A 21392-nucleotide genomic window follows, 5' to 3' on the forward strand; every position below is an offset into this window, starting at 1 on the left:
GACAGTGGACGATTTTAGAGACCAATTCTATCGCTTTCAAATTTCAAAAGCCAATCGCATGAACTATTTTGGCTAAAAAATGTTCTCTTTTTATTGAATCCAAAAGGTTAAAATTACCGAAAAAAAAAGTTGGAAATAAGGAGTTGGTTAATCTAAACTACATATTAATAGAACCACCAAAAGCTCATGAAATTACCATTCTAACCCTCTAATTAAAACTGAATAAGAAATGTGGGTAGTAATGTAATTTCACACAACCAAAATTTTGCTATTTTTTTTAAAGCCTCACCTACCTATGATTCTAACATGTCTCTAATAAAATAAATAAATAGATAAATAAGGCTCTCTCCTCTCTCTCCTCATCCCACGTTCTCTTTCACTATCTTCCTCTCTCCTTCCATTTTAAAACAAAAAAAATTAAAAAGTCGCACGGTAATATAAAAACTAGTTTAATTTAAGAAATGAATTATTATGAGTACTCCAAAAATCTCATTCTACACAGTTTTTTCATTTCTAATTATAGAAAGTTTGAAGTGTCAAATGAGATTTTTGAAATACTAATAACAATTCATTTTAAGAAAAGTATATAGATATTTCTCCGTCTGCTGTCCAAGTCTATTGGTTACACTTGTCAGATTACTTTCCAGAGAAACACAGTCAATATCCTAATCCACGGCGCACCCGATAAATCCCAGTGCAACTCAGCTTGAAACCGTTCCGGTTCCACACACTATTTTCTACATTTTCTGCAAATTAATTCTCATAAAAATCTTGAAGACGAAGGCGAACCCAAAAACCAGGCCGCCGGAGTTTGCTTCTTCTCTGCTTTCTCCGGCCACTCTCCGGTGAGCAAATAAATACTCAGGCTAATCTATTTTGTTTGATTATTGGAATAGGATTGCTCCGCTAAAATTTAGAACACAATTAATGATTATTTAATGGGATAATTTAGAAAGATGGGATTTTGATTCGAGTTTTCAACTGGGTTTATGTGAATTTCCACTGGGTTTATGTGATTATTTTACTTTTCCATTTTTTCACACCTGGAAGTTGATATCTTGCACTTGTTTTTGTACATATCAGGAATGTTTGCTTGAATGATTTTTGTTGAAGTGGGGTTTCCGGGACCCGGGACCCGGTTCGTATTTTGTGTTTTTGTTTTGGTTGCATGTTTCAAAAATGGATATCTGCATGAATTGAAATGTAATGTGGACTTACTGTATATGTATAGATGCTGATATTTCTATACACAAGTGTGGAAGAACAACTGAGGAAGCGTAGTATCCTGTGAAGGGTATCGAGTTTGATCAGTAGAACAAAATGGAGCAAGGTCTGTCACTGAGTGCTCTGACTGCGTCTTGCAATGGTGGGGTATGTGGATCAATGCCTTCGTGGAGGAGGCATTTCAAACTAATGAGCAAAACCCGGATAAGTACTGGTGTCGAAAGGTGTGGTATCTGGCATCTGTGCCGTCAAAGCTTATTCTTAAGAGGTAACACCGATGTGGTAAGACAAAGGAATATGAGGGTGGAAGCTGGTTGGCTGTTTAAAGGGGGTGATCAGGGGTTGAATGCAAGCTCGGAGCAGAGCGAGAGTGCTAATGAAGATATTTTGATATTCTTTTTTCAGCTGGACCTGGCAACACGAGTACAGGTTCGATGGTTCTTCTCTTATAGCTTTCATTTCGTATTAGGTTTAACTAGTGTGGATTTCTCTCAATTTTGTTAGTCTAACAAGCATTTGATTCTTGGGATGCATTGGCAGTATGCTTTGAACACGGAACAGTATGATGTTGCACAACAACTAAGAAACAAGCTGACTGAGGTTAGATCTCTCATCCCGATTATAAGTGATATGCTAACCAGGTGGGCAAGGCTTGCTTAGAATTTCATTTTTTTTCTTTTAATCTAACAAATTTTGAGCTTCAAATTACAAAAGGTAAAGAATATGAAGGAAGGCCGTTTAATCTTCTGTAGACTTTCTTAGGAATATCTTGAGAAACAGTAGCAATTGTTAATGCAGGTTTGGTGTTCCTAGCTTTTCTATGAACCCAATGACGAAACTTTGGATTACTTTTAAAGTTTAGTAACATTACAAAAACCAAAAAGTGCTGTAAACAGGATTTATGGTAGCCGCTTTTTTGGTCTTTGAAAAGGACTGTTGGGATGTAATCTTTTGGTGTGTCCCATATCAATATGTGTAAGCTTCCTGGTGAACGGAGAAAGAAATAGTTGCGGCTTTCCTAATAAGTGTTCTTCTTGGAAGGTTGAAGCTGAGGTTATTAAGCAGCAGGAGGCAAAAAGGGGTTCGTCCCCAAAGAGTGAAGCTCAAGATAAGGCGATAAGTATCATTCGCTTACGGTAATTCCCCAAAATTTTCCATATTCTATCTAATTAAGAGTTTAATTCAGTACAAATGGTGGAATTTATATGTTTCTTCTTTCTATTTCCTTTTGACCCTTCGAAGATTTTGGCATATGCGGTCAACTATTCATTAAAGTATACTGCTTCTTTGTCTTTCCTTACAGTGCAGACCTGCAGAAAGCAATTGAGAGTGAGAATTATGCAGTGGCAGCCAAGCTACGAGATACAATTTCTAAACTGGAGGCAGAGTCACTGGCTGCATCCGCCAAAGCTTTAGCACATGAAAATGCAAATTATTCATTTCGTTTGGGACAGAGAGTGAGGCATAAAATTTTTGGTATGTATTCCGTATTTTTTTGCTGAGATTTGTCTTCCAAATTATTTTTTATGTAAGCTGTGGTGTCCAGCAGTCTGAAAAAGTATGCTTCTCGATTGTGTTAGTCATGTTGGGTGCATATTTGGGTACTTGTATTTTATAAATCTGGAGCAATTTCAATGAAATTCACTACAAAAACCTTGAAGAATCTGTTTAACAAGTAGCAGCTTGAAAAAGTAAAACTGGATTTTATGTGTTTCATTGTTTCATTTTCTTTCGTGCTTTCTTCTGTTATACAAATCTTATGTTACTTTATCAGGCTATCGCGCCGTGGTTTGTGGGATGGATCCGGTGTGTTCTGAATCAAGTACATGGATGGAAACTGCACAGGTTGAAAAGTTGAGACGCGGTTCTAATCAGCCATTTTATCAGGTTTGAAACCTATTTTAAAGCCCTTCATGACTATGCACTCCACATATGCTTCTGATACGATCTATTAAAATGCATTGGAATATCAGTAATAACAACAGTAATGATATGGCACACGATGCATGGTTTGTTTCTGATTGATTGCTTTGATTCCATCCCTGTTTCTATCATACTACCGCTGTGCGGGTGAGCAAGCATTGCATGCAATGCAATATGATTTTGAATGATATCTACATCATCTTTCCTCAGATTTTGGTTGATGTACATGCGGACCCCAACCTTCTGGTGGCATATGGTAATACCCGAACTTTTTGACCCAATTCCTTCTCAGATTTAAGTCTTCTGCTCTCGCATTATCTATAAATCTGCATTTTAGGCACTTAATCCGCCTGTCTTTTTTGCAGTTTCTGAGGAGAATCTGTTAGCCCCTGAAGAACCCGACTTGGTAAGTAGAAGTCTCCCTCTTTTTGTTTCGTTTCATCACTGATGTTTTGTTTCCTCGTGTTGAGCTGTATTTGTCCTCAAGGAACATAAAAAGTTTCCCTATCAATCCAGTCTGTTTCGTTGTTCGTTAACCTTGTGCAGGATCAATTTGATCATCCCTACATTTCCTTTCTATTCTATGGGATGGATGCAGCTGGAGATTTCATCCCCATCAAGCAATTGCGAGAGAAGTACAATCGGCCACGACATGAAATCCCCTACGATCCTCAAGACGAGGGGGAAGGAAGAGATGCTTAGTGAAATCCCGGCAACAGACCCTTGTATTATAAGACGCTGATTCACGTACTGCCCATCAATATATTATTTTCTTCTTTATCTAAACAAGTCTCGTATCTGTTTGTCTGAAATTTTATTCTGCCTTATACGACGGCGGTTTGTCATAATTTTTATAGTGCTACTTTTAACATTTGAATTTAAACTGAGGAATCTGCACAATTAGAACGGGAACGGATACAAACTCTTTATCAAAAATAGTAGTTGGGGTACAAAATGCACAATAAGCTGTACATAAATCACAGTTAGTGCTCCTTTATTGCATTCAGGAGCACTATTTGGCCGGATTGGACCAATGTTAGAAACGAAATACGGGCTTGTTAAGCATGTCTAGCAAATCACACGGACGAAAGTGAACGGGAACGGATCCCCTCCTGAGCTTAGGAGGTGAAGCCTTCTGAGCAAATCACATAGATGGGCATGTTAAGCATATCTAGCAAATCACACGGACGAAAGTGAACGGGAACGGATCCCCTCCTGTGCTTAGGAGGCTAAGCCTTCTGCGCAAATCACACAGGTTGTTGGATTTTGATTCTTTAATGATTACAAACAAAGCCTCTTTACGAGTTATAATAATTGTAACCATTTGATCAAAATTCAACAGTCCGTGTGATTTGACTCGTGGGATCCGTTCCCATCTCGAGCTAGCTGCATGGACTTAAATCTTTTGCCGAGTTTTGCCGCCACTCTCTGACCCAAAAGTTCAGTGACAGAGAGAGAGAGACACAGACACAGACACACGCAGAATCTCACTTTTCGTCCTTGACTCATCCATCTCCCATGTCATTGCTTGGCCATGACCCTGTACATGCCATTGTTCAGGTCCTGCACCGTCCCACGAACACTCGCCCAACTCCACGCCCACCTCGTTGTCTCGGGTCTCCACAGAGACCCACAGGCCTCCACCAAGCTCATAGAATCCTACGCCCAAATGGGTTCCCTCCAATCTTCCACCCACGTCTTCAAAACCTTTCCTAACCCAGATTCTTTCATGTGCGGCGTGCTCATGAAGTGCTTCGTGTGGAATCACTGCTTCCAAGAAGCGATTCTTCTCTATCACGAAATGTTGCACCGCGAAAACTGCATGAACAGGTTTATATTTCCTTCTGTTTTGAGAGCTTGTTCGGGGTTTGGTGATCTGGGTGTTGGCGGGAAGGTCCATGGGAGGATAATCAAATCTGGGTTTGACTCCGATGCGGTGGTCGAGACCTCGTTGCTTGGTTTGTATGGAGAACTGGGTAGCTTAGGTGATGCCCGGAAGGTGTTTGACGCAATGCCGGTGAGGGATGTGGTGTCGTGGAGTTCGATTATTTCGTGCTCCGTGGAGAATGGGGAAGCAAGTGAAGGGTTGGATATGTTCCGTTGGATGGTTTTTGAAGGTGTTGAACTGGATTCGGTTACAATGCTTTGTGTGGCTGAGGCTTGTGGGGAGTTGGCATTGTTGAGAGAAGCAAGGTCAGTACATGGCCATGTTGTTAGAAGGGGAATTAAGACTGATGGGTCTTTGGATAATTCTCTCATTTCAATGTACAGTAAATGTGGTGACTTGCAAAGTGCAAAAACGATCTTTCGTAGTGTTACTCATTGGGACACTGCATCTTGGACCGCAATGATATCCTGCTACAATCAAACTGGTTCTTTTTTGGAAGCGCTGGACGCTTTTGTTGAGATGCAAGAGTCTAAGGTGGAACCGAATTCGGTAACCTTGATGTGTGTTCTGCGGTCCTGTATTAGGTTAGGCTTGCACAGAGAAGGGAGTTCTGTTCATTGCTTTGCTATTAGGAATGGTGTAGACCCTGACCTTGATTTTTTAGGATCTGCGTTGTTCGAATTGTACTCTGAAATTGGGGGACTAAGCTATTGCCAGAAAGTTATTAATACAATTGGAGGGAGAAATGTTGTTTCATGGAACACAATCATTTCAGGCCATTGTCAGAAAGGTTTGTTGAGAGAAGCATTGGTACTCTTTGTGCAGATGCAGACCCATGGACTAATGCCAGATTCATTCAGCATGTCAAGTGCTCTCTCGGCGTGTGGAAAGGTCGGGTCTTTAGAGCTTGGACATCAGATACATGGTCATATAATCAAAAGAGGCTATTTGGATGAATTTGTGTTGAATTCACTGATTGACATGTACTCAAAATGTGGGTTTGTAGATTCAGCATACATGATATTCGACAAGATTAAACACCTTGGTCTCGTAACATGGAATGCTATGATTTCCGGATTTTCTCAAAATGGTAACCCTGTCATGGCGATCAGTCTTTTTGATGAAATGTACTTGAACTGTCATGAGATCAATGAAGTCACTATATTAAGTATTATCCAAGCTTGTTCTGAATTAGGTTATCTGGAAAAGGGGAAATGGGTTCACCACAAGCTCATAACCTTGGGCATCAGGAAAGATTTGTTTACTGATACAGCTCTAACTGACATGTATGCCAAGTGTGGTGACCTGCGGTCAGCTCAGGGAGTCTTCGATATGATGGAAGAAAGAAGCGTTGTGTCATGGAGTGTCATGATTGCTGGGTATGGTATGCATGGCCGGATTAATGCTGCCACATCACTCTTTGATCATATGGTGGAAACAGGAGTGCAACCAAATGAGATCATTTTCATGAATATTCTTTCAGCTTGCAGTCACGCAGGAGCTGTCGAAAAGGGAAGGTTCTATTTCAGATCAATGAGGGATTTCGGCGTTGAGCCCACTGCTGAACATTTTGCTTGTATAGTTGACCTTCTAAGTCGAGCTGGTGATCTCAACGGAGCATATGAGATTATCAAATCAATGCCAACCCCTGTAGATGCCAGCATATGGGGCGCTTTGCTTAATGGATGTCGAATCCACCAGAGGATGGACATGATCGAAAGCATTAAAAGAGACGTTTTAGATATCAGCACAGATGACACTGGATACTATACCTTATTTTCTAACATATACGCTGAAGGGGGGAACTGGGATGAATTTGGAAATGTGAGACTAATGATGAAAGGTATCGGTCTAAGGAAGGTCCCCGGATACAGTATAATTGAGCTTGATAAGCAAGTTCACAGATTTGGAGCTGGAGATACCCCTCTTCCCCAAATGAAGGAGGTTTACAGTTTCTTGGAAAAATTTCAGTCTCTCGCTCGTGAATAAGGGATAACGTAGAATTTGATATGTTGAATCCTGACACTGTTAGAATTATATACAAGTAGGAGTGTGAAGCCGGCAGATCATTCAGAATTGGCACTTGAATTTCTAAGGAACGCCTGCCTTGTGCGTGCTACTCGTTCTTGAAGTGTGTCTAAAGACTAAAATCACAGGCAGGTAAGAGATTTGAGTTTGTTCATTGTATTTTTGGAGCTCAACACCCAAAGGGTTGTAATTTTACTAATTTATTCTGTCAAATGACAATAATAGTAACACAAACATTCGATTAATTTTGAATTTTCCCATTATTTCTTTCATTTCTGGTGCACCACTATTCACATCCAAGTACAAACCTGTTCACTCAACCCGCATGCCGCCTTGAACATTGTGCCTTTCAAGTCTTGCATCAACGATCGTCATGGATGATCTGTTAATCGAATGCTGTTAAGTCATCCAGGATAGCCGTACAGAATGCCATGTTTCTTCATTAGCTTTTGAAGAAGCATGCCCGAGAACGTTACCTTCAGACCAACAGTATGCTGAAGTTGCAGAAAGTGCCTTACTCTTGGGGCTTCAAATTTTGCATCCATTCATCCAGATCTTGGATGCAGTTCCTGTGCAAGAACCGGTAATCAACAGGGCACCCCTGCAATTTGACGCCTGGCATTGCTACATCTCCTCACTCGAAAATCGACTCTTTATATCCTAAGCAACACATGCCAACCTAACAGGTGCAATGTGATTTCTGATATCCATCTCTACTTGGCTATATGCAAGGGACTTGCTCAATCCTCTCTGCTTCATTAGCTCTCTAACCTGATTAACCTGGCTCCATCGACCATCTGAAGCATAAAGGTTACACATTAGCACATAATAGCAAGCTTCACCAGGATGCAGCTCTAGCATTCTTCTTATCGCCACTCCGCCAAGATCAAACCTCGAATAGAGTCCGCATCCGTGGAGAAAAGCCCCAAACAAACTAACATCTGGCTGAATCGGCATTCTCTCAATGAATTCCAGGGCCTCTTCAAGTTTACCAGCACGAGCCAATAGATCGACCATACACGCGTAATGCTTCATTGAGGGCTTGAAGTTATAGTCCTTGCAGAGTGAATTGAAATACCTCCACCCTTCTGCAATCATTCCCGTATGGCTACAAGCTGACAATAAGGTCGTGAAGATTACTTCGTTGGGCACCAGATGATTCTTCAACATATCACTGAAAAGTGCAACGGAACCTGTACTGTCACCCTGAATTCCATAACCGCCAATCATTGCACTCCATGTTATAGTGCTCTTCTCTCCCATTGCATCAAAAACTAGACGAGCAGATTCAGCATCCCCGCACTTGGCGTAGAAGTTTAAAAGTGCAGTGCCAACATAGATATTTGCAGTTAATAGGCCATCCTTTATGGAGTGAGCATGAAGCGATGAACCAACTGGAAGAAAACCAAGGGAAGCGCAAGCTGAGAGGACACTTGCCAATGTGAACGCATCATGTGAGAATGATTCTGATCTCATTTGATGAAACAGTTGGAGGGCTTCATGTGCAGACCCGTTTTGGGAATACCCGGAAATAATTGAATTCCAAGCAATCACATTCTTGTCGGAGATTGTTTCAAAGATATAACGAGCATCACCAATCATATGGCATTTTGCATACATGTCCACCAGAGCATTTCTCACAGTAGGCTCCTCCAACCCAAGTTTTATCCCAAGACCATGGATTGACCTTCCCAAACTCAAATTATCTGACTGTGCACAAGACGAAAGCACACTTGCAGTAGTTATGGAATTGGGCAAGAGACCAACCCATTTCCTATCCGTAAACAACTCCAAAGCCTCGTCGGGATACCCACATTGAGTGTACCCTACAATCATTGCTGTCCATGAAACAAGATCGGTCCTCCCACAAAACTCATCAAATATGGAACGAGCATCTCCAATGTCCCCGCACTTGACATACAAGTCCAGAAGGGATGTCACCAGAAAAGAGTTAAGTTCAATACCATTCTTAATCAAATGTCCATGAATCCACTTTCCTTGATGCAAAGATCTTAACTTTGTACACGCCGTAAGTACGCTTCCTAACGTGAACTGATTCCCTTCAACCAACCCCTCTCTCATCCTATTAAACAAGACCAGCCCATCTTCCGGACAATCATTTTGCACATACCCAACTATCATTGAAGTCCAACAAACCACATTTCTATCAACAATCCCTTCAAAAACCGCCCGAGAACACTCAATCCATCCACACTTCGCATACAAATCCACCAAACCCGTCAATACGAAACTATCAGGACTCGCCACCTTAACAATCCGGCAGTGCACCTTCCTCCCTTCATCAAAATCTCGCAACTCACTACACGCCTTCAACACAATCGAGAAAACAACGTTGTCATGCTCTCTTACGCACACTCTCATACGATTATAAAACCCTATAACCTCTTCATACAAATTGTGCATAAAGTACCACCTCAGCATCACTTTCCACGAGTAAAAATCTGGGCTTGGCATTTTATCGAACAGATACCGGGCACACTTGATGTACCCAAATGACCCATATAAACTGATCAATTTTGTTCGGCAAAGGAGACCGTCGGCGAGGCCGTGGAGGACGAGCAAGCTGTGGACTTTCTTCAGGGAATCGATGTTCCTGCACAAAACGAGAAGATTAAAACACGGGTTCGAAAACACCGCGTGCGTCGACGCTATGGTTTGAGAAAGGTCGGGTGGCTCCGACGGTGGTGATTGGTAGATGGCATGCGTCAGAGTCCGACCCTGACGTAAGGGCGTTTTGGGTATTTGCAGATGTAAGGGGGAGACGAATTTCTTCACCGCCGTCCGCATCAAATTTCCTTTTGTTTTTAATTTTGTCGGAAAATTTTTCAGTTTTTGAAAAGCTGTTGATTTTATGGCGGTTTTGACTTTTGAGTTACATTATGGGCCTTGAGATATTGGTCGGCCCAAATATTATGGGCCAGTTCTGAAGCTTAAGGTCTGTTTTATTTTTGTTATTTTTATTTTTTGGTTAAAAAACAAGGAAAGGGATCCGGAGAGGATCCTTTCCACATAGTCCGGGATCCGGATCATTGAAATTTGATCTAACGGCTACAAACAGAGAGCCCTTTGAAAAGTGATAATAATTGTAACCGTTGGATCAAATTTCAACAGTCCGGATCCGGAATTAAGTGGATTAGGTGGAAAGGGATCCGGAGATGATCCCCTTCCAAAAAACAAAGCAAGAATAGGACATCTATCCTTTAATTTCATCAAAATCCTGGGTTGGATTTTAGGAAGTCATGCATGCGTTGCATAGTGTGTGTGTGTCTCTCTCTCCTTACATATGCATGAATATGTATATGTGTTTAGATAGAGAGAGGGTCTGCTTCAAGTCGTGCGTTTGCTTCTCTTGCATTGTTTGGTGATAAGAGAACTTTTCTATTCACGAATAATAAGTTTTTTCAAATACAACTATATATTTACATTAAAGAGCGGGAGAGTAAATTGGTTTAAACTCGCCATCAACAAGATTCAAACATAAAATTTCTCATTTACCAGTAAAAAAGAATATAACTTTTTACTATCAATTAATGTCAATCTTCTATTCGTTGTGAATAAATATATTAAATATCAAAATCTTTGATTAATGTCATAATCTCCCACCGAATAGGTTGCGTAAGATCAATTAAGCCAAAAACACGCGACAAGTCTGGTATTTATTTAATTTATTTTATAAATAATGTGATCGTACAGCACTACGAAAGTTTTGATCAACTTTTTTACTAATAAAAGGAAGAAGATACGAGAAGGTGGAGGTTAGGTAAAGTAATAGGTTGGCAGAGATTGCGTCGACCACGGCAAATTCCAATTAGAGCTTGTTGGTTGGTCCTCTTTTGTCCTTCATTTTTCATGCTTTTGGGTCCATAATATTTTAATTTGTTAATCTTAGCTTTGTCAATGCAAATTGGAAATTAAAGGAAGCTTATTGGTGGGACATGTTTGGCCAAAACCTTCACTAATTTCTGCAAAAAGTTAGACAATGAACTATAATCGCTTTCCTGGTTCGCAAACAAACAAGGCACATCATGTGGCTACGTGTAAACTTGGTCTCTTGTTTTACGTGCTCATGTGGCAACAACATAACCAAAACGAATCAAATATCAAATTTCCGTTCCCACTAACATTACAATTTTGTAGTATTCTTCTTTACTCTCGTAAGCGATAAGTTTTAAGTTCAACTTTCATGAAAAGCGAATTTGATGCTAAAGATTATTGTTGGCTCGTTGTGTGACTTTGTTCAAACCTCATCCGTTTATATCGTTGTATAAAGAAAAAAAAGAACTCGGGGTCAATCTAGGAAACATATTGTAGACCTGAGTGTAGCCAAGTTGGCTAGTAAAAATGTGTTCCCGCCTCTGCACCCTACTTCGAATCTCCTTCCAACTTCGAAGTTTGGATCGGTTGAATAAACATAAATCAGAAGAAGAATATTTACATCTGAAATAAATGATAAAATCACATCTAAATTCCCAGAAGAGAAGCAATGTATGAGCAAATAAAAGAGAGGAGTGGTATCTATCCGGGAATAAATTTATGCAACATTATTTATGAAAAATACAAAGATGGTACCACCCAAAGACAGAAAAATCAAACCAACCCAAACTTTGGGCTAAGAAATGTACAGAGGGCAGTCAATCCCCATGGCAACCTCAAACCCCTGCAGCCACAGAAACCACCACCCTAATTTTTCTCTATGGAAACTCAATCAATAAGTTAAGACCTTCTTCCCATTGTTTAGGTTAAAGGAACGGATGATGGGAGATTATTACCTGCCGCGCATCTTTGCCTACGAGGCCTTCTGGTCGTCTTACCCCAACCGGTTAGGCTTCTATCTTCCAGTCCCATTTCTGTATTATTAAGCTGCTGTACCAGTGGACTGCAAGCTGGGATAGTTTCCACAGGGGGAGAGGGATTCACCACTGCTCGTCGCCTGCCCCTACCACAACCGTTTCTTGTTGAGTTTCTCCTGGTTAGTCCCGTCTGCCATGAATGGCCCATTGCCCGCATTAATCCTCCAAATGTCTGGAGATCTTCTGTCACCTCGTGCCTTGACAAGGAAGCAAGACCGGGAAGGATATCCCTTTGGAAGTCCCTCCGCTGCCTCCCTCTCCTTGACTGGCCTCTTCTGGGAGGATTTGGTAGTAATGTGTTTCCGGTGTCTTCCAGGTTCAAGTTTTCTGGAACCAGAGGCTTAGGCATGTAATCTTCTTCCTTGGTCTCTCTCAGTTTCAAAGTCACGAATTCAAAGTAATCAAACGCGTCTGATAAAGATTCATCATCATCATCACCATCTTTGCCTCTCACAACGATGTCAAACTTGCTCTCAAGATCATTCCCACAAGTGGAAGCTATCTCCACAAACCACAGAAGGGGGTCGATTGAAGAAGCTTCCGGTGGACTGCAAGAGGATTCATCAGTATGATTGTAGGGACCAGATGATGAGATGGCAACTATTGCCTCCGCTGCTACTCTCACAAGTTCCCCTTGAGGAGGTTCAGCTGGGTGTTGTGGCGATGCTAAAGGCATTGCTTTCTGCTTTTCAGCAGATGCTTCCACAAGAATGACACCATCATCAGCCCCGGGTACAATTGGGGCTTCCAAATCTATGTCTACTGTGATCTTCACACTGGTGGTTGGAGCAGAAGGTTTCAAAGATTCTTCATCATCACTGACACACGAGTTCAAATCGATGACATGTCTGAAACTTGCAACCTTCGTATCTATTCTCTCTTCTACAACTACGATTTCTTCTACATTCTTTGTGGCCAAGTCAGGAGCTGAAGGATCGCAAGGCAAGTTGATATCCAGTCCTCCATTTCTCTTGTTATTTTCCACAGACGGGGAGGTAACAGAATAAGACTCGTTCTTAGTGTTATGGGACTGAACAAAAATAGGAAACCCAAGAAGTTTTCTCTTGCACGGGCTGTCGCCTAGTTCAGTCCTTCTGGCCTCAACATCATTCTCGCAAGGAACTGATTTTATGTCCTCAGCAAAAATTTGATTTAAATCCTGCATATCAGTCTTTGAAACTCTGCCTACATTGGCAAACTCATTCTTAGAAGCAGGCTTGGCTCTTAGCCACGGCAAAGCTGCAAGATGGTCCTCATGCTTTTGTTCCCCCCCTACGATCCTAAGACGTTGCTGGGGCATTTCTTCATCCGATGAGCTTTTTGAAAGCACTACATTTAAGTTTACTTCCTTTGCAAACTTCACATCCTTGCAATTTGAACCCTTGTAGTGTGTCGCTGAACCCTGACTCCTCAACTGCTCAGGGCCTCCGTTGTGATCGTTACTGCTGCTCTGATAGTCGCAGCTGAGAGATGGGAAGCAAACTAGTTCCTTAGACCCTGAAGATGAACCATGGTGAAAACCATTTTGGTATGGTACTTCACTTCCAGAACCATGGTTAGAACTAGAATTGCTGTTAAGATACCACCTATCTCCAAAGATCCCATTGCTCTGAACTGATGACTGGGAACTCTTGCTCAAGGTAGCAGATGAAGGAAAACACGGGTGAGTTAGAGCTGATATTGGCTTTTGGCTTACGCCACTGCCTGGCTTTTCCCAAGATGAAACCGAGTGAGTCCATGACCTGGCCACATCCGAGGAAGGAAGAATGTGATGATATGGACTGGGCATATGAGAAGTCACAAAAATATTCTGATGCTTATTATTGGAAATTTCATGACTTCTATCCGAATTCTCCGCACCACAAACTGTCCTCTCTCTCCACAAGTCCACCTTGCTTTTATCAGTCAGATAGAAAGCGGTTTCGTGAACATTGTTAATAGAAACTTGCATTGGATGGGACGCTATCGGCAACCTTTCTGTTTGGAGACATTGGGAAACAGTTTTAAGGCAGCTTTTACTTTGCCCTGTAATACAATGAGAGCTGATATTAATTTTTATAATGGAAGAAATCTATAACAAGAAATTCTGCATTCTAAAGCCTAGCCGAATGGCAACATAGCCCTTAACAGGTGCCTAAAGATTCACCAAATACGTGCATGGTCAATTGTGAAAGAATGAGATGATCCCACAGCTCTGAAGACTAATATAAGTTGTTTGATTAATCCTTTATTTCATCTTTTATATTTCTGTTAAACTTGTTTTTTTTCTAATACATTCGTATTTATAATTTTGATTAAATTTCTTTCAAACAATCTAGAATCTACAATAACTGCACATACGAATACTAAAATAAAAGGAAATGCAGATGTCAAAAAGGACTAACTTAGAGTTTAATCAAATTTCATGTATACCTGCTTCAAGAACATGGGAAAACCACCCTTTTCCACTTTCGTTCTCCAAATATATCTTGTTCGGGATAACCTTATCACTGAGATGATGAGGGTTGAGTGATATTTCCTTCGGCAAACCTAAAAGCTGCAACCTAGAATTAGCTGCCTGATCGGGTCCCTGAATCTTTCCATGATAAGAGTCATGGCCCAGAGGATCAGCGTATTCTGAAGCATTTGTTTCTTCAATTTGAATAGGCTCATTCAAGTCAGCCAAACCATTTGTGCTCCTCGAACATGTATCAGATCTTGAAACATGTCCTTTGCAATCTGTCTTCGCACCTTCGCAGAAAAAGAGCTTTGCACCACCCCCAAGTGTGGTTTTACAATTTTTATTCGGCTGACAAGTAGGAGTGCCAGAAGCTTTCTCATCAGTGAACTGCTCCCCTTCATCAGAATCAACGTACACATCAGCTGGAAGTTGAAGATCAAACATTTTTTTCCTCACTTTTGTGGGTCTTGACTCCATCACCTCAACAACTTTCGAACTAATCCCATTTTGGTATGGAAACAAACCAATTTTTTGGTTGTTTCCTTTCACGGCACTAGATGGAGAATGGGTACCTTCAACACCTGGAATCGATGGTCCAGCATTAACAGAGTTTACCAAAGGAAAGCTGGAATCATGCCATTTCCGAGCATCTTCAGATGTAATTTGAGATGCTAAGGGACTTGACAACAATGATGTCTCCATGGGTATATGGTTTCTATGTAGTTCTTTCCGTTTTATTTCATCCATCAAGTCCCTTTGAATTCTGTACAGCCGGTGAAGTTCAATCACCTGGAAGACATGAAAATCCCATAAATGTTCAAGTTCCTACTATATCGAGTACAATAATACATTAGCAAACAAGGCTCTACATGTGGGTTCAAACAGTCAATACACCAAATTAAGGTCCTCCAAATATAGAATTCAATAAATATACAAAGATATCCAACAGATAGAATCACGAAGAATTTGTCAAGGTTTGAGAAATATTGTATGATAAGAAGGTTAGTAAGTACCTGATCCTTAAATATGGCCTCGTGCTCAAGCATGGTCTGCTTGACTACATCCTTATCATACCGTGGAAAAGCATCAGTCATGGCCCTCGGCAAGAAACCATTGCAATACTGCCTATTTGATAAGGTTTTATCTCCGTAATATAAGGGCCAGCTAAAATTGTTTGGATCCTCATTAAGATCCCTCATTGAGTAATACCCGGGCATGTAGCTTTTACACTGCATTTTTGTTCCCATTCCTGGAAAAGGAAAACAATAAAGAAACATTTCAGTGTCAAAATTAAGGGCATACCAAACAGGGAAACTGATGGACAACAGAAGGAAAATGATATCAAGTACATGTTAAAGAATCCTATTTAGCAGAACTACTCATGCCGGCTCTCCATATGACCGGAGAGGGAAATGGTTTCAGTTATATATAGGAAACAAAAATCTTCCGTGCAATATGACACACTAGCCTGAATAAGAAAGATGCTTAGATTTAACTCATAAGAACTATTAAATCATCCATGTTCCCACCCCACCCTGAAATAAGGTGAGATGAAGGGAATGACAACAGTGCTAACCGCTTAAGTTGGTACAAACTAGGAACACAAAGATGAGGAAATTCTCATGCACAAATCAGGGCAAGGGCCAACGGTGCAACATGGTTTGCTTTCACTATGGCTAAATTAAGAAACTAATGTTTCTTCAATCAAATTACATGAATTCCATCTTCACCGAGAACTGTCAGAGTAATGCAAGTGATTGCTACACAAAAAGACCTCCAGACACTCTCGAGTCCTGTACACTATAGTTGAAAACTTGACGGTGCCTCAAATATGATAAATGCTACTATCCGAAGTCTATTTATAATTCATCCAAATATAGAAAATTTTGCACGCTTGAAAGCCTCAACAACGAATATTAATGCACTTCAGCTGAAAATTCTGCATGATCTCTCGAACAAAATCCAACGCGCTGCTGCTATTCGACCAGAAAAAACATAATGCTGATAAAAGAGCAGGAATCCACATTTGTCGTATACAAGGGAAACCAGCGACAACTAAAGGAATTGAGCCAAAACAGCATATGCACAAAGTGTTTCACAACCTCAAGTAGCAGACATTACAGCTTAATTGAAAGATATACCAAACCATTCAATTTACAAAAGACACACAGAAGTGAACACTTAATATGATTTCCAAATCAGTGGATGTCATCTATATTCGAACTGGGAAACCATTGCATTTAATGGGTATCGATGCAACCAAAGCGGAGTCAACCCACCAATAGAAACCTCAATGAACCAACAACAATTGAAACTAAATTTACCATTCCCTTCGATCTCAAGCCTAATGAATGCAAGCTTTGAGAAAACAAAAGAGGTATCTTTAACTAATGCAATTCGAAGCAGAACCGAAAAGGCCAAAAAAGCTGAAAGAAAATAAGCAATAAATAGAGACATGCTTTCACAGTATCACCAATACAGAGCGAAATTTGAGGGGAAAAGCCCAACTTACTGGAACATTCAGAAATATTATGATCGAGAATTGAACTTTGCAATAAAAGTTAACTACACAGATCTCGAAAAATTGCAGACTACAGAAACCCAGCATCCACAGTAACTAAGTCTAAAATTACCCAGACACACACACACACACACAATCTAATTTTCCAACAAACCAATCAACAAAGAAAAGAACCTGAAAACTTTTTTGTAAAGTCGACAATTTGCAATGAGGAAACAAATGCACAAACCCATAAACCCAAACATTCAAGCCATAAAACCCAACAAATTACCCGAACGTGATGGTCAATTTGAATACCCAATTCACCAAATCACCACAAAAAAATAACTATCTGAATTCAGAAAATTCAATCTACCCAGAAAAAAATATAAGAATTTTACCTCAGACCCACATCCTGTTTTCACCTCTCCTCCTCAAAGCATCATCCCCAGCAGATTGAATCATTCAGCAGAAGCTTTCACATGGTGGAAAATTCACGCTATGAAAAAACAGCAAAGCAGCTGAAAACTAAAACTGTATATCTGAAATTATACAAATAAACAGCAAAGTGGGTGCTTTTGCAAACACCATTCAGGAAGCTTAGATCGTCATCAGGTTAAAAAAAAAGGAGATTTCGATCTGATGGGCCACTCTCTCTCTCCATCTCTATCTCCCTCACCCTCTCTCTCTCTAACAAAAAAATTAAAAAAGAAAAGCACAGAACTTTAGAGAGAGAAAGACTTCTATTTTTTAGAGAGAGAGATCCCAGATAAGAAATCTTCACACAAACAAACGACCTTCTAAGAACAGTGACACGAAATTTGTCAACATCCGGTCTCTTTTTATTCTCTGCTTTTTCTTCACTTCTCTCTCACTCTCTCTCTCTATTTATTTTTCTCTCCATTAACATTTATAACCCAATAATTTATTTATGGGTTTTTCAGAAAATGAAAAGAAATGGGCATTTCTAGATTCTCTCCACCTTCCTTGCTTTTGGTACAGATATCAAAAAATAATATTAAACAAGTCTTTTTAGACTGCATATCAGATAAAATATACATATACATATATATATATATATATATATATATTATGCATTTATATATGCAACGCCTGCATTGCTGCAACAGCAGGGGGCACAGGCACACCAAAGCAGCTTTCCGAGCCCAGGTTTGTTAAAAAAAGAAAGACTGATTAATTACTAATTAGCACAAAAAGCACTGCAATTTTCCATTTTAATCAGTGATTAATCGGTTAATCCCAGCAGACAAAATGTGGGTCCCCCTGGTACTGTGGCAAGGATGCGGTTTCCTAAGGCTTTAGGGACAGGAAACAAATGCCCTTCTGGGTATACTTTATTTACGGAAATGGGATTCTCGATGCTTCTGCTGTTTGGCAGTGATTGGCCGATCCTCTGTTTTTCTTGTACTAGCGAGTGTGTGTGTATCTGTCATTTGAAAGAACGCTCGGAAACTGTGTACCTCCTTATAAAAGCAGATAATGTAGGAGCCTGTGCCACGTGGCTTTTTTTGAGCTAAATCTTAAATCTCACGATGCGTGTGCCAGGTCAATTAGGAGAGTTAATCACTTTATTACAAGCTAATTAATCATGATTTTTCGTTTTACCAAACTAATTACTCAGGTGACATTAATCTGCGGTTGGTTATACTAGATTTTCATAAATTAATTTGCCTTAAATGTATTATTCGCGAAATAAAAAGTTTGTAAATGCATCCATTAATTTGGTTAGCAAATCTTAATTTACTAAATATTTGTCAGTTACTATCTCAATGATATAGTTTGAAAACTCACTCTGTCCGAAAATGACGTTTGAAAATTCCTGTAATTCTAATCCATAATGTCAAAACTAGTACTTAATTGAAAATGAGGAAACTCACATAATCACGTCATCTGTAAAGCACATTGAACAATAACATATTTTAGTCTCTCTCAACTTTACTCGGGTCTTATCCAGTGTTAGAGCTAGCAGAGAATATATATATGTATATATATAGAAACGTCTATCAAACAAAACCAGCAAAAATGGGAACCACACCTAACAATCCCAAAAAAGGCATAAGTGGATGGGTGTAGGCAAAGCAAACAATGCATCTGGTGGATACCAGTTTTGGACATAAACTAAACATGGTGCCTAGCTCAAGTGACAGAGATATGGAGGTTGAGTTGTCCAAAACCCTAGGGCAAATCTGGTCAAAAAATCAAAACCAAGTTGCAGCAACCTAAAGGCAAGGAGAGGAAATCGTAATCGGGATTCAGGTTTTACAAGAGAGCACATTTGTTTTAGTCAACTTGGCACTATAAAGTCTGCTTTATTTTTTTTTAGGGAAAACTTGATATAAGTTTAATTTTTTTAGCCAATAGTAGGAATAGTCCAATTTATTAAAATAAGTCCAATTCTTTAAATTTAATTATTTTATTATCAATAATTATCTATTCAATGATAAGATTTATTATAAAAATCAAATTTCTTCCTAATTATCTCTTTGATTATTTCTTTTTATTTATTTATTTTTGTTATTTCTTGTTCTTCCACCTGCTTTAAACCTCATTTATAGATTTTATTTTTAATTTTTATAAGCAACCTATATCACAGATTAATTATTTTTATGTATCTATATGACATATTCTTTTTTATAATCAACGTGTCACATATTAATGTGTCTTACTTGTAGGTATATTATGTTTTTTTCCTACCTTTTACTTAGGTTTCATATCTTGCTTACAGGTATAATATACATTCATATATTTGTTACTTGAGTTAAGGTAGAATGTTTTGTAGATAATTTATGTTAGTATATTAGTTTTTTTTTTTGTTATTAATTAGATTTTTTGGAGTTGAAAAATGCATAATATTAGAAGATTTTTAATATTTTTAAAAAATATAAAATGAGTATAAAAGAAGTAAAAACATGTAATTAGATAACTGGACTTACTCCTAAAAACCATCTATATTTTTGGACCTAGATCTAAAAACCCCTTTTTTTAATGTTAGAAAATTAATTTAAGATCAAGATAGAAATTACGTATATATTTTTTTTAAATATATTATTTAGTTGTATTTGATCTACCACTTCTAATTGTCTTTAGCTGACATGAAAACCTTTTCTCGTGCATACTCATTGAGTCAAACTTCCTTTTCAATCCTCTTTCTCAGTAGTATATATTATATAAACCTTTTTTTTTTTAAATGCAGAATTTTCTGTACCTCATAACACACTAGTGGTTTTGATTAATTCACCCAAAAATATTCAAGCAATTTACTTTAAATATATAGTTAAACCCTTTTATAAGTTTGAACAAATGACAACTTTTATAGTCAAAGGATAATGAAATAAGCAGCATACGTAACTGAAGCCACTTTAGTTGAAAATGAGCGCTCTCTAAATATATTTGAGTTCGAATTTCTTCGTAGGTTAAGAAATAACCTTATAAACAAGTAAGGTATTTGTTTCATGTTTTCTTTTCGTCCTTTTCATTTGATATGTTAGAGCATGTTCCACATTCGATCCAATCATACTTTTTTATAACTTAAAAACAAGTTGTGAGTTTCAAACTCAAATTCTTGTTTGGTTTGCCTATTTTATAAAAACTCATTTCTCTTTTCGTGATCTTCGCTACCAGCATCGATCAAGTCCTGCGTTCCGTCGGGCATCAGTTCGGGTTCACTGTCGACCTGTGTTCGATGCGACCAATTCGACTTTACCGTAGCTCCACTTAGTTATTTCTACGCGGAAAGATTAAGGGAATGCCGGCGTTGGATGGTGCTATAATGGTGAGGGAAGAAGTGGGGAATGTAGTTGCCAATGAGATTCTAACCTACTTGCCCGACCATTACGATAAAACCAGACTAGGACTTACCTAAGTTTAAGATTTAAAACAGTTTACGAGTAAGTTTAAGATTTAAAACAGTTTACGAGTTCAATACCAAACAAATTTTTGGATTAAAAAATAAAATAAAATAAAAAGTAAACTTTTAAAGAGGAGTTCTTTTAAGTTATTTTGAAAATTGATTAAATATTTTGAGCTAAATACCAAACGGGCACTTAAATTTTCAACCCATACAAGTGAGAAAACTTATGAAGCACACGAAGAGCACATGTTTTAGAAATTAGTTGTAGATGAGAGGTTTTAAATTCAATTCTCGTTAAAGGTGAATTCGAACCACATTATTATGACTAGCCCAGTGTAAAGCTTAACCCACTCTTCTACCCTAACTATAAACAAACTCTCAATTCCATCCAACCTACCATGCCAACGAAAGATTTTTCAGTGTGACCGGTACACTGAATGGTATATCACGTGTCACTATATAAATGATGAGATATGTGTTTTAAAAAGTTAATAACTTAAAATATAAAAAATTTCACTACTTCTGTAAAAATACATGGTGTACCATTTGTATTTCGATCACAATGAAAAATTCATTCATGCCAAAATGCAATTAATTAAGCACAGCGAATAACTGGGTGCCAGTTAAGTACTTATTTAATCAACGTA

At 38.9% G+C, this 21392-nt stretch overlaps 4 protein-coding genes across 6 annotated transcripts; 2 read left to right on the top strand and 2 right to left on the bottom strand.

Moving 5' to 3' along the window:
- The first annotated feature begins 622 nt into the window (after positions 1-622).
- LOC126609417 (clp protease adapter protein ClpF, chloroplastic-like) lies at positions 623-3936 on the top strand. Of its 3 annotated transcripts, XM_050277367.1 has the most exons (10): positions 623-845; positions 1084-1138; positions 1232-1653; positions 1765-1824; positions 2266-2360; positions 2528-2700; positions 2999-3111; positions 3304-3403; positions 3513-3553; positions 3694-3936. In XM_050277367.1, exons 3-10 carry the CDS (start codon positions 1321-1323, stop codon positions 3847-3849), a joined length of 1071 nt encoding a protein of 356 aa, XP_050133324.1. In that variant the 5' UTR covers positions 623-845; positions 1084-1138; positions 1232-1320; the 3' UTR covers positions 3850-3936. The 3 variants fall into 3 exon arrangements, with proteins under 3 accessions (XP_050133324.1, XP_050133323.1, XP_050133325.1); XM_050277366.1 differs by lacking the exon at positions 1084-1138 and having other exon boundaries at positions 624-845; XM_050277368.1 differs by lacking the exon at positions 1084-1138 and having other exon boundaries at positions 626-845; positions 3358-3403.
- Positions 3937-4451: 515 nt separating this feature from the next.
- LOC126609414 (putative pentatricopeptide repeat-containing protein At1g69350, mitochondrial) lies at positions 4452-7335 on the top strand. The gene has a single exon (XM_050277359.1). The coding sequence runs from the start codon at positions 4682-4684 to the stop codon at positions 7022-7024; it is 2343 nt and encodes a 780-aa protein (XP_050133316.1). The 5' UTR covers positions 4452-4681; the 3' UTR covers positions 7025-7335.
- On the bottom strand, positions 7283-9917 carry LOC126609415 (pentatricopeptide repeat-containing protein At2g03380, mitochondrial-like). The gene has a single exon (XM_050277361.1). It carries the CDS (start codon positions 9869-9871, stop codon positions 7724-7726), a length of 2148 nt encoding a protein of 715 aa, XP_050133318.1. The 5' UTR covers positions 9872-9917; the 3' UTR covers positions 7283-7723.
- Positions 9918-11527: 1610 nt separating this feature from the next.
- LOC126609413 (uncharacterized) lies at positions 11528-18042 on the bottom strand. Its single transcript, XM_050277358.1, has 4 exons — positions 17276-18042; positions 15388-15623; positions 14347-15163; positions 11528-13959 (listed from the first exon to the last, which is right to left on the bottom strand). Exons 2-4 carry the CDS (start codon positions 15619-15621, stop codon positions 11819-11821), a joined length of 3192 nt encoding a protein of 1063 aa, XP_050133315.1. The 5' UTR covers positions 15622-15623; positions 17276-18042; the 3' UTR covers positions 11528-11818.
- Between the last annotated feature and the right edge of the window lie 3350 nt (positions 18043-21392).

Source organism: Malus sylvestris, chromosome 16, assembly GCF_916048215.2.
Source record: "Malus sylvestris chromosome 16, drMalSylv7.2, whole genome shotgun sequence".
Lineage (NCBI taxonomy): Eukaryota > Viridiplantae > Streptophyta > Magnoliopsida > Rosales > Rosaceae > Malus > Malus sylvestris.

Excerpts from the sequence above, each read along its gene's own strand:
- LOC126609417 (XM_050277367.1), top strand. The coding sequence starts at position 1,321 with ATGGAGCAAGGTCTGTCACTGAGTGCTCTGACTGCGTCTTGCAATGGT. Across the intron at positions 1,825-2,265 it reads TAAGAAACAAGCTGACTGAG|GTTGAAGCTGAGGTTATTAA; the intron begins GTTAGATCTCTC and ends TCTTCTTGGAAG. Across the intron at positions 3,554-3,693 it reads CCCCTGAAGAACCCGACTTG|GATCAATTTGATCATCCCTA; the intron begins GTAAGTAGAAGT and ends AACCTTGTGCAG.
- LOC126609414 (XM_050277359.1), top strand. The coding sequence starts at position 4,682 with ATGACCCTGTACATGCCATTGTTCAGGTCCTGCACCGTCCCACGAACA.
- LOC126609415 (XM_050277361.1), bottom strand. The coding sequence starts at position 9,871 with ATGCGGACGGCGGTGAAGAAATTCGTCTCCCCCTTACATCTGCAAATA.
- LOC126609413 (XM_050277358.1), bottom strand. The coding sequence starts at position 15,621 with ATGGGAACAAAAATGCAGTGTAAAAGCTACATGCCCGGGTATTACTCA. Across the intron at positions 15,164-15,387 it reads AGGCCATATTTAAGGATCAG|GTGATTGAACTTCACCGGCT; the intron begins GTACTTACTAAC and ends CATGTCTTCCAG. Across the intron at positions 13,960-14,346 it reads TTCCCATGTTCTTGAAGCAG|GGCAAAGTAAAAGCTGCCTT; the intron begins GTATACATGAAA and ends ATTGTATTACAG.